This window comes from Hibiscus syriacus, unplaced genomic scaffold (genome assembly GCF_006381635.1).
Source record: "Hibiscus syriacus cultivar Baekdansim isolate YM2019G1 unplaced genomic scaffold, ASM638163v2 tig00116971_pilon, whole genome shotgun sequence".
Taxonomy (NCBI): Eukaryota; Viridiplantae; Streptophyta; class Magnoliopsida; order Malvales; family Malvaceae; genus Hibiscus; species Hibiscus syriacus.
The window spans coordinates 5,711,062-5,726,367 of NW_024063495.1; the positions used below are offsets into that span (position 1 = coordinate 5,711,062).

Sequence of the window (15,306 nt, forward strand, 5' to 3'; positions counted from 1 at the left end):
CTCCACCTTAACCTAATTGACCTTACACCTTTATAAAATCTGACCCGACCCGAATCCATTTTTTTTTAAATATGACTATCGGATTAGGTCAGGTCAAAATTTATTGATTTCGAGTTTAATTGCCATCCCTATTTATATTTGCAATATGGTACCATGTAAAATGATTGAGTCAACTACACCATATGTCCTCAAAGTATGACCCTCAACTTAAATTGACCCCTAAACTTTTAAATGTTCTAATTTCATCCCTAAAGTATGACTATCATTCTAAATTAGTCCTCAAACTTTGAACATTTTAATTTCATCCCCAAACTATGGTGTTCATTCTAAATTAGCCCCTAAACTTTTTAGACATTCAAATTTCATCCCAAACTATACTTATATACTAATCACATCACTTGTTAATAAAATCATTAGGCCAAGTTATATTATTATATGTTTGAAAAAAATTAGGTTAAATTATGATTGAAATTAGTTACATATTTGCATGATTTTGAAAATGAAATTGAAATATTTAAAAGTTTGGGGACCAATTTATAAAGAGGGTCATAGTTTAAGGATGAAAATAGAATTTTCAAAAGTTTAAGGACTAATTTAGAATGAAAGTCATAGTTTGATGATGAAATTAATTTTTTTTTTAAATTTAAAGATCAATTTAAAATGAAGGTTATAGTTTAAGGACATACAACTAGCTCGAAATGATTCTATATTTGAAAATTTTAATAACAATTTATGAAAATTGGATCACATCAAAATTACATTTATACAAACTGAATAAATTTATTTTATTATATAAAGTCATAATTCATATATTATATCAAACATTTTAAAAGATTATACATATATCATAGTTTTCTCTCATCGGTAAACCGTTCATTTTTTTTTCTTTTTGTCTTTATTGATTAGTGGAATCACCAACTTTAATGTTGGTTGCCGACTGTCAGTATTCTTTATTGTTCTTTTATTTTCTTATATTACATATTTGTTTTCTTTTATATTTTCTTTTCAATAAGTTTGCTTGTATGATACGTTTTCATCTCCTTTTATGACACGTTTTCTTCTGTCTTTTGGCACATTTTTCGATCGTTTGGTCGTTGTTTTCACTTATATTTTTCTAAGGGTTGATTTGACATCGCAACAACTGATCAAGATGTCACTTATTTATTATATTATTGATATTCCCTACTTTGGACCCTCGGATTGGATTTGGATATCCGTTATCCTTTCGTGGATAGCTTTTCACGTCATTCAATTCTGATTTGCAGTTTGTCGGTGGTCTTTCAATAGCTTGATCCTTTTTTATGGCTTGTTTGTCTATGCGATCAGATTTGTTTATATCTATATTTGTTCGAGTTTACTTTGTTATATTTTAATATTTCCTTGTATTGTCTTTATGTGATCTTAAGTTGCTAGTTTTATTTCAATAATCATAGGAAATTGTTCAAATTATATGCTTAATTAATAATTATAATTGTAAATATTTATTGTAATGTAAGATATTTCATATTTTGAATAAAATTATTGATTTTTTCTTAAAAAAAATAAATTTATTCCCATATAAAATGATCAAACCTAAATATTAATAATAATATAAAATGCTGACAAAACAATATGTTACTGATAATGCATTGACACAAATGATTTCTGTACACCTGACATAGTGAACAGCCAACTATAAATGCAGTCTTATCGTCTCATAATCCAATTATTTAACTTCCCTATGCATGCTTATTTTCATTTCACCTAACATTGAAACATGCTTGTCAACAATACATGAGAGGAACTAATGGAAAAGATCATATTTGGTTCCAGGAAAGAAAGAAACTGCTTCCATTCTTTCTTGCCAAGAACCACATACATTCCTGGAAAAGAAAAAGCTTTTGCATATGAAACAACATAAACAGAAAATGGTATCAGTTGTGCAGTGGATTTGGTCCACCGGGGACGACTTGATGTGATACGTCGTGAGCCGGCGTGTACTTTCTCTGGTTCCCAGAAACAGTGAGAGAAGTTGCAGAAGAATGGTGTGTTTCCCGGTAGGAAGCCCAAGTGAACAGTTGCCGACAACTAGAAAGATGGGTTGTTGTCAGCATAATTGCGAAAACCAGAAGAAAATAACTAAGAGTTCTCATGCTCTGAAAGGACTGCCAAATGGAAATGGATCTTCTGAATTGGATTTCCAGGTTTCAAGTCTATATATAATGGACAACAGGCAACCTGTTAGAATGACATGAATGTCCATATTGTAATCATTATTAGGCCAAAATCTATAGGATATGAAGTTTTTAAGTCGGCATATGTTAATGAAATCCAGCAAGATTTCCATATTTTGTGAGATAATTTTGGTGGTAAAACGCTGGAAGGCAAATAGGGTTTCTTAGCCAAGATTGATTGAACGTGTCACCTGTCATTTCCGAGGAGAGGTTAGTGGTGTTTTAAGGGACCAAAGCATTGAATAAATTGTACATATGATTGGAAATGTCAATGGCTGTGAATGCTCATCTCAACTGCCAACCCTCAGAAAGTGAAAATGGTTAACGTAAAGTCACCTGTCCTTTCACCTTTACCCCTTCCATTGTACCTAAGCTTAATATGAGCTTTTTAACCATTGTATTCATATCTCTTGGGGGCTACTACTACTAGTCTCTATCATCAGCAACGGGTCTCGTCTGAGGTTTCCAAGAGCTCATTATGAGGTTTTTTCCATTATGGATCTTTCAAATTCATCATAATTAAATGTGATGAGATTTGTTACTTTATGCATTATCACTGAAAGTACATCCACTTTCGCAAAAGATTGTAAACCTATAAGTTCATCATCGATAAATCCTACAATTGTTAAGGAAAACAAATTCATTTTGGTAAACAGCTGGGGAACTTTCTGAATCATTTTCTTGCTCATGTATGATTAACGATGCCTCTTGAAATCCTATAAACATAAGGAATTTCAGCTGAAACCATCACTTAAAAAACTAGACTTGTATATTTATTTTTTGTAATTCATTATATGGACAATTTCTTATTTTTAAATACCAGTTTGGCTATGTGTAGTATGTTTTCGGATCAGCTATGGACATAGATAAAATGCATAGAATCCATATATGAGAGAAATCAAACACGAATTGAGTCCAAAAACACGCTACAAGGGTCATGCTACAATTTTGTTGGATGGGATATACATTTTTTAAATTAAATTTATCAACGAAATTTATTCTTTTTTTCAGAATTTTTTTTGACAGTGGATGGATAGATGATCATTGATAATAACGGTGACAAGGATAGTCGGCGACGAAGTTGATGTTTTAGATTTTTAGGGTTTTCTTTTAATAATAATAATAATTTTTAATTCTAAAATAAATTTTTTGAATGATTGATGATTTTTTTAACCATCATATAAATCAGATATTTAAAATAAAATTATGGGTAAACTATGTCAAATATCACTTATCTTTAAGATCGAGTTCGAAAATGACACTAACGTTTCAATTTTGTCAATTTTAGCACGAACATTTATGTTTCATTGCAATTATGCCACTCCGCTGTTAATTCGTTAAAGGGATGATGACATGGCGTTCCAATGCCGTGACGGTGATGACATGAACGATTTTTTATTTATTAAAACAACATAGTTTTTTAAATGACTATTTTTATTCCTAAAATGGTGTAGTTTTATAATTTAGGGTTTTATTATTTACGAAACCCATTAAACTATTCATTAGTATTCCAAAACAAAATTAAAACGTTGAAATGGTTTTCCAAATACCACCCACCAGATGAAGGAACCAAAAGTTGAAAAAGTCTAAAAATTCTCTATCACTGAAAAAGATTTCGTTCATTTCATCTTTAACTGCAAAAGCAAAATGGAGAAACGATTCCTGCGATCTAAAGGAATGGTGAGCATGAAATATGGTAATGGCGTTTGAAAATCAAATGTTTTTTAAGATTTGTTCGAAATACTTTTAGGTTTTTTTTATGAAAACACTCTATCTCTAAGTATTTGTTGTTTTCTTCGTTAATTATGTAACTTAAATCGGGTTTTCTTTCTTAGGTTTTTTTTATAGATTTGTGATATAATATGATAATTATGGGGTTTTTTGTTGGGATGATTTTTGGTATTCCGAGGTTTTTTGTTGGGTTTTTAGCGTTTTATACAATCTAAATATGATTGTTGTTGTTTTCCCACATGAATATAAAGTTGTTGCATATGACTGTATTGAATGAATAGTTTATCCATACAACAACAACAACAACAAAACCCAATTCCCATATGTATGGGGTAAGGGGGAGGTAGGGTAGTAGGCTACCCCCAACGCCAGGTTGAGAGTAGCTTCCGTGGAAGACCTCCGGCAGTCAGAAAAATTAAAAATTTAGATAAAATGCAATGCATGTATAAATAAATACATAAATACATAGCTAAACAGTATTCATATGCAGTCATTAAAACCATATGTGCGTCTGTAACGGGAATTAATCCCTGCATAATAATCCCTGCGAAAGAATCTCTGCATATAGACAGAAACATAAGATCCGGCTAAATTTAAAAGAGGAAACATAAAGAGAATGATACACAGAAGTCAACGTTAGCAAGCCCAGTTCTAATCCTTCATAAATACCAATAACAGAAACGTATAAAAAGTATAAGTCATGGAAAATACTACAAAAACATTAAAAGAAGACAGAGATGATACACCCTATAGATGTGACCCACACTACTCGACTACCCTAGTCTTTAGCCTCCATATTTTCCTATCAGAGGTCATGTCTTCGGTAAGGGCTAAATCCCTCAAATCAGATCTCAAGCAGTCTTCCCACTTTCGCCTTGGTCGTCCTTTCCTTCTGGCACCGTCGATTAATTGTTCTAAAATTGTCATCAATGATGGTCCCAAATTTTGTTTTTTTACAAGTTAATGATGGCCCATCTATTGATTTTATATATTTTCTATCAGTTTTCTAAAAGTAGGGTAAGGGGACCACCATTATTGTAAAGTAAAAATTTAATGCTAATTGTTTTTTAAGGAGTTTTGACAGGTAGAGAATCTGAATATTTCACAATTGTTATGCACCATGGTGGCTTTATGGTAAGTTCATCTGGTTTTAAATACACTGGAAATGAGGTAAGTTTTATTGATATGTGCCATGTGGATAGTATGTCAATGCTTGAAATATATGATATTGTGGAAGAGTTAGGTTATTATGGTTTATGGCATTTGTTTTGGAAACGATTTGGGCCTAAATTTACAATTAAGCCATTAAGAACAAATTGTGATATCATTAGTATGTTAGAAGATATGCCCATGAATAGGCACATACATTTGTATTTGGAAGAAAATAAAGCAAACTTTTCGAACGAAACCACTAAAACCATATATCATAATGCAACTGAAACTCATGAAAATGTTATAACTAAAATGCATGAAACTAATAAAACTTATGAAACATTCAAGACTGAGTTAAACTCTGAACAAGATACATAATATGTTGCTGATGACACTGATTCTTCTATTAGTGGTTTTGAATACAGTGAAAATGATGTGAGTGAGGAAGAGGGGTCTGTACATTAGGTACATGTGGGAGTAGATTTTGAAAAAGATTTTAATGGGTTAAACAATAGAGATGAGGGAAATATTGATGCATCTTCGAATGATGAAAATGAAACTGATGGAGTAGAGACATTGTATACTGAAAATGAATCTGATTCTGAGTCTGACTCTGACTCTGATGATCGAGGAAAACATAGATGTCTTGAATTTAACCATGAAACTGATATGGAAAAACCACAGTTTAAAGTTGGAATGATTTTTGGTGATAAGTTTAAGTTCAAAGAGGCTGTCAGGCAGTATGTGATTAAGAATAAGGTTGATATCAGATTCAAAAGAACTGACAGTGTTAGGGTGTATGTTGTTTGCAAGGAAGGGTGTTCTTAGTTTGTATCAAGTGTCTTATGCTATAATATTGTTCTCATTTACTTTATTAATTTAACTACTTTTATTTATTCCATTGATAGGAATATCATGCATACATGTTGTTTTTGTAATGGTGTTAAATAATCAAAGGCCTGAAGCTTATGTTCACAACTCTTATTTTGTAATCATTTAGCGAGAAATTTATAGTCACTTCATTCAACCCATGAGAGGCCCTAATCAATGGCTAACTGACACCACTTGTGAAACAGTTATACCACCAACAATTAGAAGGCCACCAGGAAGACCTAACAAAAATAGGAGAAAGGAAACATATGAGCCATCAAAATCTCATGCTACAATGAGCAAGAAAAGTCTGATGATGTACTGCTCCAAGTGTGGTCAACCAGGACACAACCAGAGGACCTGCAAAGGGATAATTAGAGGCAATATGTCACTTAGGCGACCTAATTTCAACTCAGCAAAGGAAACTAACCAAAAAAGGGTTGAATCAATACACGTCAGGACAAAACTACATGTATATATTTCTTATTCTTTTTTAACCTTATATCACAATTATGTTTTCATATTTTGGTACACTTATGGATACATGTTAGGAGAAGAACTACAACAAGGATCACACCATCATCAAAGGCTGCAACATCACAAGCACCATCATCACAAGCTACAACATCATAAGCACCATCATCATCACAAGTTGCTAGTCCATTTGTCTTTATTTCTACTCCAGGCCACACATGTTATCCAACCAACCAACAAACAGAAACTGTAATGACAGTTAGATGGATGCCACCCTCACAAGAAGATGTGATTGGCAACCAACATTTAAGCCAGTCAAGCACTATAACCCAAATTTCCCAAGAAGACTGTGGAACTATTTTTGCAAAACGACCAAGGATGTTATAGGTTGTTATTCTCCTACTTTATTTAGATGATTTCAGAACTTAGATACTGGAGTTGATATTTTGGATTGAATACTTATGTTGATGAACTAGGTCTTTTGAACACATGTGTTTATTCACATTGATATTTTGTTTCATATTTTGTTGGATTTTATAGGTTGATACCGTTTCAACTTAAGTGCTTATGTGCACTTTATGTTTTTGTACACATGTGATTATTATCAACCACAACTCTAATTGAATGACATTTATTTTGTTTATCATTCATGTTGTCTTATGTTATTGAATGTCATCTTTTAATTGAATTTTTTATTTCAATTACATCCATAACTTGTTTATCATCCAAGTTATTTTAACAAGCATAGTTTCACAGTGTGATATTTAAAGGTAAAAAAACTGTAAGCATCAAAGCACCAAGTTTTTTTAACAACAAAGTTCAACAGTTAATTTTACAAAATCATCTAACAAGCACCATCATTTTTAAAAAGCACCAACCCATTAATCCTAAAATTTTCATCCTCAATTTTTCGTCCCATTACAAACCAAAAGTACCACCATCACAAATTCCACCCTAAAATTTTATCACCATTGTAGTTACATCAATGGTTTACGTATCAACCCAATATAAACCCTAAAATAAAAATAACACTCCAAACAATTCGCTCATTCCTCCTTCTAATTTTAGTTGCTTTGATTTTCTTCAACAATCCCACAAGAACAATGTGTGCTCGTAGAGTCATTAGAGGATCAAACCAGCAGAAAAATCGACAACCAGGTATAACCAAACTCCCATAGTTTTTGTAGCAAAAAAATCTTCTCTCAGGATTATCATTGGACCATGATGTCCTCAGTTGAGCCGGATATCCAACCCATAGACCAGATATGTAAGGGATTGCTCCATTATTCTGCTTCTTATACCGACGAACTTCTTCATATTTCTTATACTGCTGATGAGAAGATAAAATAAAGCAAATAGGGTAATTTAGGATTAAGAGTTATAAATTAGTATTTTACATCACACAAAGTACCAATCAAATACCAACAACAATCCTATGTGGAGTAAATAACTTTTAAAAAATCATCAATGTCATCACCGTCACGACATTAGAAGCCATGTTATTGTCCCGTTAACAGATTAAAGGCGGAATGGCATAATTGCAGTGAAGCATAAACGTCAATGCTAAAATTGATAAAATTAAAACGTTAGTGACATTTTCGAGTCCGAACTTAAAGATCAGTAGTATTGGACGTAGTTTATCCTAAATTTATTAATACAGTTCAATATTTCACCTTTGCTGCCTCCTCGCAGTTTTATTAGAAGTCTATTTTGCCGCCGGAGATAGAGGTTTCGATAAATTTATACTATTTTGGGGAATCCGGCGAGAGGAAAGAGATGGTAACGTCACCGGTGGTCAACACGTATCCACTCTCCAGCTACACCTTTGGCACCAAAGAACCCAAGATGGAGAAGGACACCTCCGTCGCCGATCGCCTTGCTCGCATGAAAGTCAAGTAATTTTATCACTTCCTCCTTTTTATTTTCCTTCTTCAATTACAAGTTTTGCAGGGTTTTTTAAAAACCCTAAATAAACCTCCGATTTCCCTTTCGGTTTCCCCTATTGTCAATAGAAAGTTGTTTTTAATTTCCGAATGAGATTCATTTATGTTTTAATCAATAAGGTTTGATCAGAAGGATATTCGTTTGGAACTGATTGATCAAATAAAATAAAATTACTAATTAATGTATCATTAGATTTGAACTTTGGTTTAGGCAGATTGTCGACTTCTCTTTTTCCCTGTTTCTGGGAAGGTTTGATCTTTGATGAAATAACAAGAAATTGATGCTCTAATTATAAACTAAAAGTTCCCGTTAAAAGATTAATTATGGATGTAATAAGTTCACTGTGAAAACTGGCATGTTGAAACCTAAGAGACTTTATACAAGCACAAGTTTGTAATTGCTGCTTTCTGATTGTGAGTTGCAGTTATATGAAAGAGGGCATGAGGACAAGCGTTGAAGCAATTTTATTGGTATGTCATTGTGCTTCTGATTTGCATCATGCCATAACATACTATGATTGAATTTACATTGTAATTTTTATGATTCATTATCTTTTGTGAAAATTTATGATAATACTTTTTACTCCTAGATTTCTCCGCACAGTAGTTGAGCAGTCATGTTTCATTGCTTTTATTTTGAATTATTTATATGATTCTCCTCTGTTACCTGTTTTATGTTGACAAGTTATATTCATTGCATTTAAACTTTGGAAAGGCTATGCCGTAGTTCTATTTAATTTTGTCACGACAATATCTGCCTTTATTATGGAACGATAAATGCGTTTTTTGGGGACTTGGTGCTTTATCATTCTTCTTATAAAAAAATAGAATACCCTTTAAATTTTTATGTTATGAATGACTTAGTAACTTTAACGTTGCGGCCTCTAGGACTTTGGAACTACTATATTTGTAGATGTAAACATCTAAAGGCTTATTTGTCCCATATTCGGTTACTGATAAGTTGTTCCACTTGGAAGAAAAGGTCATTCAAATGTGTTAGAAGGCCTCTAATTCTTACTTTTCAATTTTAGGCTGTTACTCGTTCATTTGTAAGGGTATTAGTCCTTTAGCCAAGAAGGAAGAAGCATGTTCTTGTATATCAGCTTGTCGTTTTTATTAATTCTGATCCAGTAATCAGTATCACAGCTTGATTCATGCTTAAGCATCAGTGGTCAGTATATCTGGCCCATTGCTGAATTTTGTTTTTCATAGAATGGGAGGTTTCTATATCACAAAGGTCTATAGCTTATAAAAGTGTTTATGTCTGACCACTAGTCAATCTGGCAGAAATTTACAACTATGTTTTGCATATGTAAAGAGGAGATTATGCATCAAGAAAAAGAGGAATGTCATCATATTTCATGATGAATTCCTTTTTAGAGGCTCAAAATTTTTAAATGTTTTTTGTTGACTATGATAATATCTTAAAGAATTAGTGGTCTTTTTTTGCCATTATGAGTTTATGTTGTACTTTTGCTACTTTCTCCTTTACCTGTAACATACCGATTGGTATTATCATCCAGTGTTTACAGCAAACGAGGATTCTAAGAGATCCTTTTAATGCTTGTTCTTCTATTTCATTTTCCATTTTCCATTTTCTCATGCAGGTCCAAGAACATAATCATCCTCATATTCTTCTTCTGCAAATTGGGAATACTTTTTGCAAACTTCCTGGTGGGCGACTGAAGCCCGGAGAAAATGGTATCGTCTTATTTTTTTTTACTTTTTTCCTTGTACATCATACCGTCATCTTCTCACCATACGTCGTTTCTGGTGTGCTATTGTGGAAACTCCGTGTTGATCATAACACCTATGGTCATCCTTTTTTGACTTCAGAGATTGAGGGCTTGAAGAGGAAGCTGACGAGCAAGCTTGGAGCTAATTCACCTGCTCTTGTGCCAGACTGGCAGGTATAGATTTGTAGTAATTATCTCACCAGGGTGAGGAGGGCAGGTTTTTCCTCACACTTACCTTTGAACATTGCAGCGATATAGTTTGGAAACAATTTCTTTTAATGCTCAACTTTGTTACTTGTTACTTGCTGTAGATCGGTGAGGCCGTGGCCATCTGGTGGAGGCCCAATTTTGAGACGATGATGTATCCATATTGCCCTCCCCACATCACAAAACCCAAGGTAATCCACAACTTCATGTGTCTACTTATGAGCTATGCCAGGCTTTCTTTAACTTCCTCATATATCATTAATATTGCAGGAGTGCAAGAAGCTCTTCCTCGTTCACTTGTCTGAGAAAGAGTACTTTGCAGTACCGAAGAATTTGAAATTACTTGCTGTACCGTTGTTTGAGCTCTATGATAATGTGCAGGTTAGGAGTATACCCTACTTTATAGGAAAAATGATAAGCTTTGTTGCTCTTCTGATTCTTCCTTCTAACAAGCCACATTTAAAATGTTGAACAGAGATATGGGCCAGTCATATCAACCATTCCCCAGCAGCTTTCTAGATTCCAATTCAATATGATCAGTACATGATCTTGGCATGGGATGTAAAAAATTGCGAATCTTTCTGCTTGCTTTCTGGCTGCTACATGGGAAGATATCGGTTTGGGTTCAAGAGCTATAGCCTGTACGTGACAGTATATAACGAGACTTCTGCATTACTTTTTCTTTATGGTTCATTGAGACTTTTACATTACTTATGTTTCATAAGTTGATTGACTGAGAATATAACGTATGGTAAACTCACGTACTTTGTTTACGTACCATTTGGGCAAAACTATTTTATGGGTTGTAGTGTACCAACTTAGATGGTTTAATTTAATGGTTTAATACGCTTTACGAATGCTTAACAAGCTATGGTTGTGTGGTTTTAATGGGTTGTATGTTGGTCATGGATGTGGATGTTTTTCATGTACAACTGCATAGCTCCCGGTGTAGGTATTTTTTTTAATCTCTCAGCAATGTATGATTTTTATTGAAGAACAATGGTCAATCAAGTTTACCTTATCTCTCATTAAAAATCCCCTCCAATTATAAGAGGGAAAAGAGCGCATATTGATGATTAAGGTTATTAAAGAGACGCCTACATAGATATATTCTTGTAGTCTTAATACCCTAAAAAGTAAAACAGCCTTGCAAAAGAAGAAAAAATTGAGCCCACTGTACTGTTTACAAACATCCTTCGTGATTCACCCTACTAAAAAAATCAGAGTGCGTCAATCAATATCAGCAGGTAAGAGAGGATCAGACAAAAAAAAAATACTCGATTCAAAATATCTGGCTCATTGATACGTTGACTTAGTGTAAGAAGTTGTGTACTTCACCTTAAAAAAATTTCAACCCAACCCACTAAATATTGCATGTTAAGGGGTTTAGCCATATAGGTACCTAAAAGTTCGGTTTATTTTATAATATATATATATATAATTTTAGATTATATTTTTATTTTAGGTTCTTAAATGTTTTTCTTTTATAATTAAATCCAAATAAATTTGACCCCAAATATATTAAGGGGCCTATTTGACTTAACTGGTCAAAATCAGGAGCCTATTTAAAAGTTTATTATGGTTAAAATATACCATTAGTTCTTACATTTTAGTAAATTTTATGGTTCCATCTTATATTTAAAATTTTAATCATAATAACTTTTTTAATAATGATAGTCCAATCATTAATACGGTTGATATATTTTATTAAATTTATTACTACCTATTCCATAAATTCAACATCTAAGAGAATCTAATAGGATAATCAACGAAAAAGATATAATTATCATTGATGATAGAGATTATGTTGTGTAGTATATTACTCGTGATGATACAATTAATTGTCAGTATATTTGGCATTTATGATGATCTTATCGATGTAAAGACCAAGTTACCTCGTATATTCAAGCTAGTATCTGGCTTGGACTCGATTGACAATCATTCTTGAATAATATCCATTTAAGAGATTTCTTAGAAAAGGTGGACAACTTGTTTGTCGATGTGAAGAATTGTTTTTTTTTAGTTTTGGTGTTTCATCAAATTTGAGATTTTATCTTGAACTCATTGTATTTTCAAAATTCGTAACAAGGTGAGTATTATTAGAATTTGATCCTATTTCAATCTGACTCAAATTGATTGTTGATGATAGAGATTATGTTGTGTAGTATATTACTCGTGATGATACAATTAATTGTCAGTATATTTGGCATTTATGATGATCTTATCGATGTAAAGACCAAGTTACCTCGTATATTCAAGCTAGTATCTGGCTTGGACTCGATTGACAATCATTCTTGAATAATATCCATTTAAGAGATTTCCTAGAAAAGGTGGACAACTTGTTTGTCGATGTGAAGAATTGTTTTTTTTAGTTTTGGTGTTTCATCAAATTTGAGATTTTGTCTTGAACTCATTGTATTTTCAAAATTCGTAACAAGGTGAGTATTATTAGAATTTGATCCTATTTCAATCTGACTCAAATTGATTGTGGAAAGTAAGAAACCTAGTTTGATTGAAAGTATGAAGTATATTCTATTTTACGTTGATTAAGTGTATAAAACATAGTTAGAGTAGATTTATTACTATGCAAATTTCTTCTATTTTTTACATTAGTGGCAATTTTCTTCTTTTGCTCATGATTTTTTTTCAAAAAAAAATTTATTTAATTTATCACGTGAAATCTTAGTGTTTATTTTATTACGCGGTCACCAGACTTGCCATTATCTTCTATACTTTCGCTATGACGAGACGTGCAACCTTAGATGATCCTTTACAATTCTTGGTTGTTTCTGCGTCTAAGTAAGTCAGAGTGCATGAAACACTAATAGTAAATAGTTAATCAAATCACATATATCTTTATATTCTATTTTAACAGTTATTTTTAATTCATATTATTTAGTTATCAACCAACAATATTTTAATACACTTTTAATTTAGATTTTTAAAATATATATATATATATATATATATATATATATATATATATAAATTAAAATTATATATAAATTTCCATCAAATGTATAATATTATATATTGATTTTGATTTTGATTTTGTTCTGTCATATATGATAAATTTTATTTTGATTTAGTTGTACATAAAATTTAAATTTTGATTCAATTATACACATTATAAAAACACATCTATTATTTTTCATATCAAATAAATATAACTATTTGTATATACAATATTTATCCCAAATAATGTCCTATTAAATCAAATTAAAATACTGTATAATATTTATCCTTTAACAGCCATATAATTCTAGCTTTTCGTTGTTTATAAATTAAATGAAATAAAATTTGTTCTTCACGCCAAACGAAGTTCTGAAAATTTCAAACAAATTAAGAGTACAAGACATGTAACTAATACCAACCAGAAATTATTGAAAAAAGTAAAACTTTTGCATAAAAGTATGGATAATGTTACATTAAAACTACAAGAGTCCACTGTAAAACCCACACATTAATTAGTCAAAAAAAAAAAAGAGTTTTGACAAGAAGAAAAATTCTTAAAAACAATGCAATTAGGCAATGTTCTCAAATGGTAATAATATGCATAGGGAGAGGGAGAAGCAAGAAGGCTGCGTTTTTAGCATGCCCGAGCTTTTATAATGTCGAAGCTCATTTCACTTGGATCTGTTGCCTGCAACTCAAGTTGAATGCCATCCAATTCCCTCTTGAATCTGTCTTTTGAGCTTGCATATACCATCTTACTTCTCACCCTCGATGCATCGGGTGCCCTGTAAGTTTAGAGACTTTTATTCGAATCTATGATGAATGAATGAGTGCAATGATATTCATTATGTCTGTGATCACGATAAATAAGGACGCTTAAAGCAATTTAAGTCCCTGACCGATACCATGCAATGAAGAAGATTTTGCTTTTCTGGCAGTTCTCATTAGTGGTGAAATCGAAATCGAAGACAGCATAGCGGCATTCATCGGCAGGAAGAGCTGCGGAGAAATCTTCATAGGTTTCGCCAGGGCCGCCGAGTTTATCGATCACCACCTGCTGGTCATGAATCTTGAAAACGATGAACCTGTAATTCCTCTTCGCTTTTAGCTCCAAGAATTTCAGTTTACATGCATCATCTACAGCCATTCCAGATGCCGCGTTCGCCTAATTCCAAGTTCAAGATCCACATGTGACATAAAAGAGAATCAATAAATATATGAATCAAATCAATATAAAATGTGGGGGAAAGGGAACTCACCATTTTGTCGTGTCCAAGGGAAGCAAATTCTGTGAGAGGGAAAAGAGGAAGAAGAAGAGGAAAGGAAGAAATGAAGAAGGATGGGGAAGAGATCATAGTTGAGGGAAGAGGGAAGATATTGAGAGGAATAAGGTGGTGAAGAGAAATTTGAGGGCAGAACAATGGTAAACATCTCTCCAAAGGCTAACCATGTCCACAACAACAATTGTTTTGAATATCAGCAAAACGCTCGTTGGTTTCTGGTTACATGGCCAGTTTTCTGTTCCCTATTTTCAGTAAACTTGTTTCGTTTGACATTTTATCCCTTATTATCAGATTAGTTTTATCACAGAAGCTCAAAAATTTTGGCATATCATAAGGATAATAGTAACAACTACCAAGATGTTAAGTACATTAATCAAAAGTCATACATTCACATCTTTATATTGCGAACGAAGAAAAATGAATTTGGAGGATTGTTCTATAGTTATCTTCGGTAAGATATGATTTAAATTAATCGACTAATAAATCAAGTATCAATAGTACTTATTAGAAATAATACAATAATAATAAAATAATAGTTAACCTTAAATAATATTACCGTACAGAAATATTAATTTGAAACATAAAATTATTCGGAGGCTTCAAGAGAATTATCGAGAGTACTTGTGTAGAGGATATGGCAATGGGAGGATAGATTCGCCCTCTCCTCGGATGAGACTAATTTGCACTTCTACACTCATGTGCAAGAGGTTCTATAGTGCACATCACATTATGTGTAAGAGGT

At 32.4% G+C, this 15,306-nt stretch overlaps 2 protein-coding genes across 2 annotated transcripts; one reads left to right on the forward strand and one right to left on the reverse strand.

Annotated features, from left to right (window-relative positions):
- The first annotated feature begins 8,130 nt into the window (after positions 1-8,130).
- On the forward strand, positions 8,131-11,099 carry LOC120192171 (pre-mRNA cleavage factor Im 25 kDa subunit 2). Its single transcript, XM_039195003.1, has 7 exons — positions 8,131-8,335; positions 8,809-8,854; positions 9,991-10,084; positions 10,220-10,293; positions 10,431-10,517; positions 10,597-10,707; positions 10,802-11,099. Exons 1-7 carry the CDS (start codon positions 8,217-8,219, stop codon positions 10,871-10,873), a joined length of 603 nt encoding a protein of 200 aa, XP_039050934.1. The 5' UTR covers positions 8,131-8,216; the 3' UTR covers positions 10,874-11,099.
- A 2,739-nt stretch (positions 11,100-13,838) lies between these two features.
- Positions 13,839-14,623, reverse strand: LOC120191779 (actin-depolymerizing factor 7-like). Its single transcript, XM_039194697.1, has 3 exons — positions 14,541-14,623; positions 14,187-14,446; positions 13,839-14,066 (listed from the first exon to the last, which is right to left on the reverse strand). The coding sequence occupies exons 1-3, from the start codon at positions 14,541-14,543 to the stop codon at positions 13,916-13,918; spliced, it is 414 nt and encodes a 137-aa protein (XP_039050628.1). The 5' UTR covers positions 14,544-14,623; the 3' UTR covers positions 13,839-13,915.
- Between the last annotated feature and the right edge of the window lie 683 nt (positions 14,624-15,306).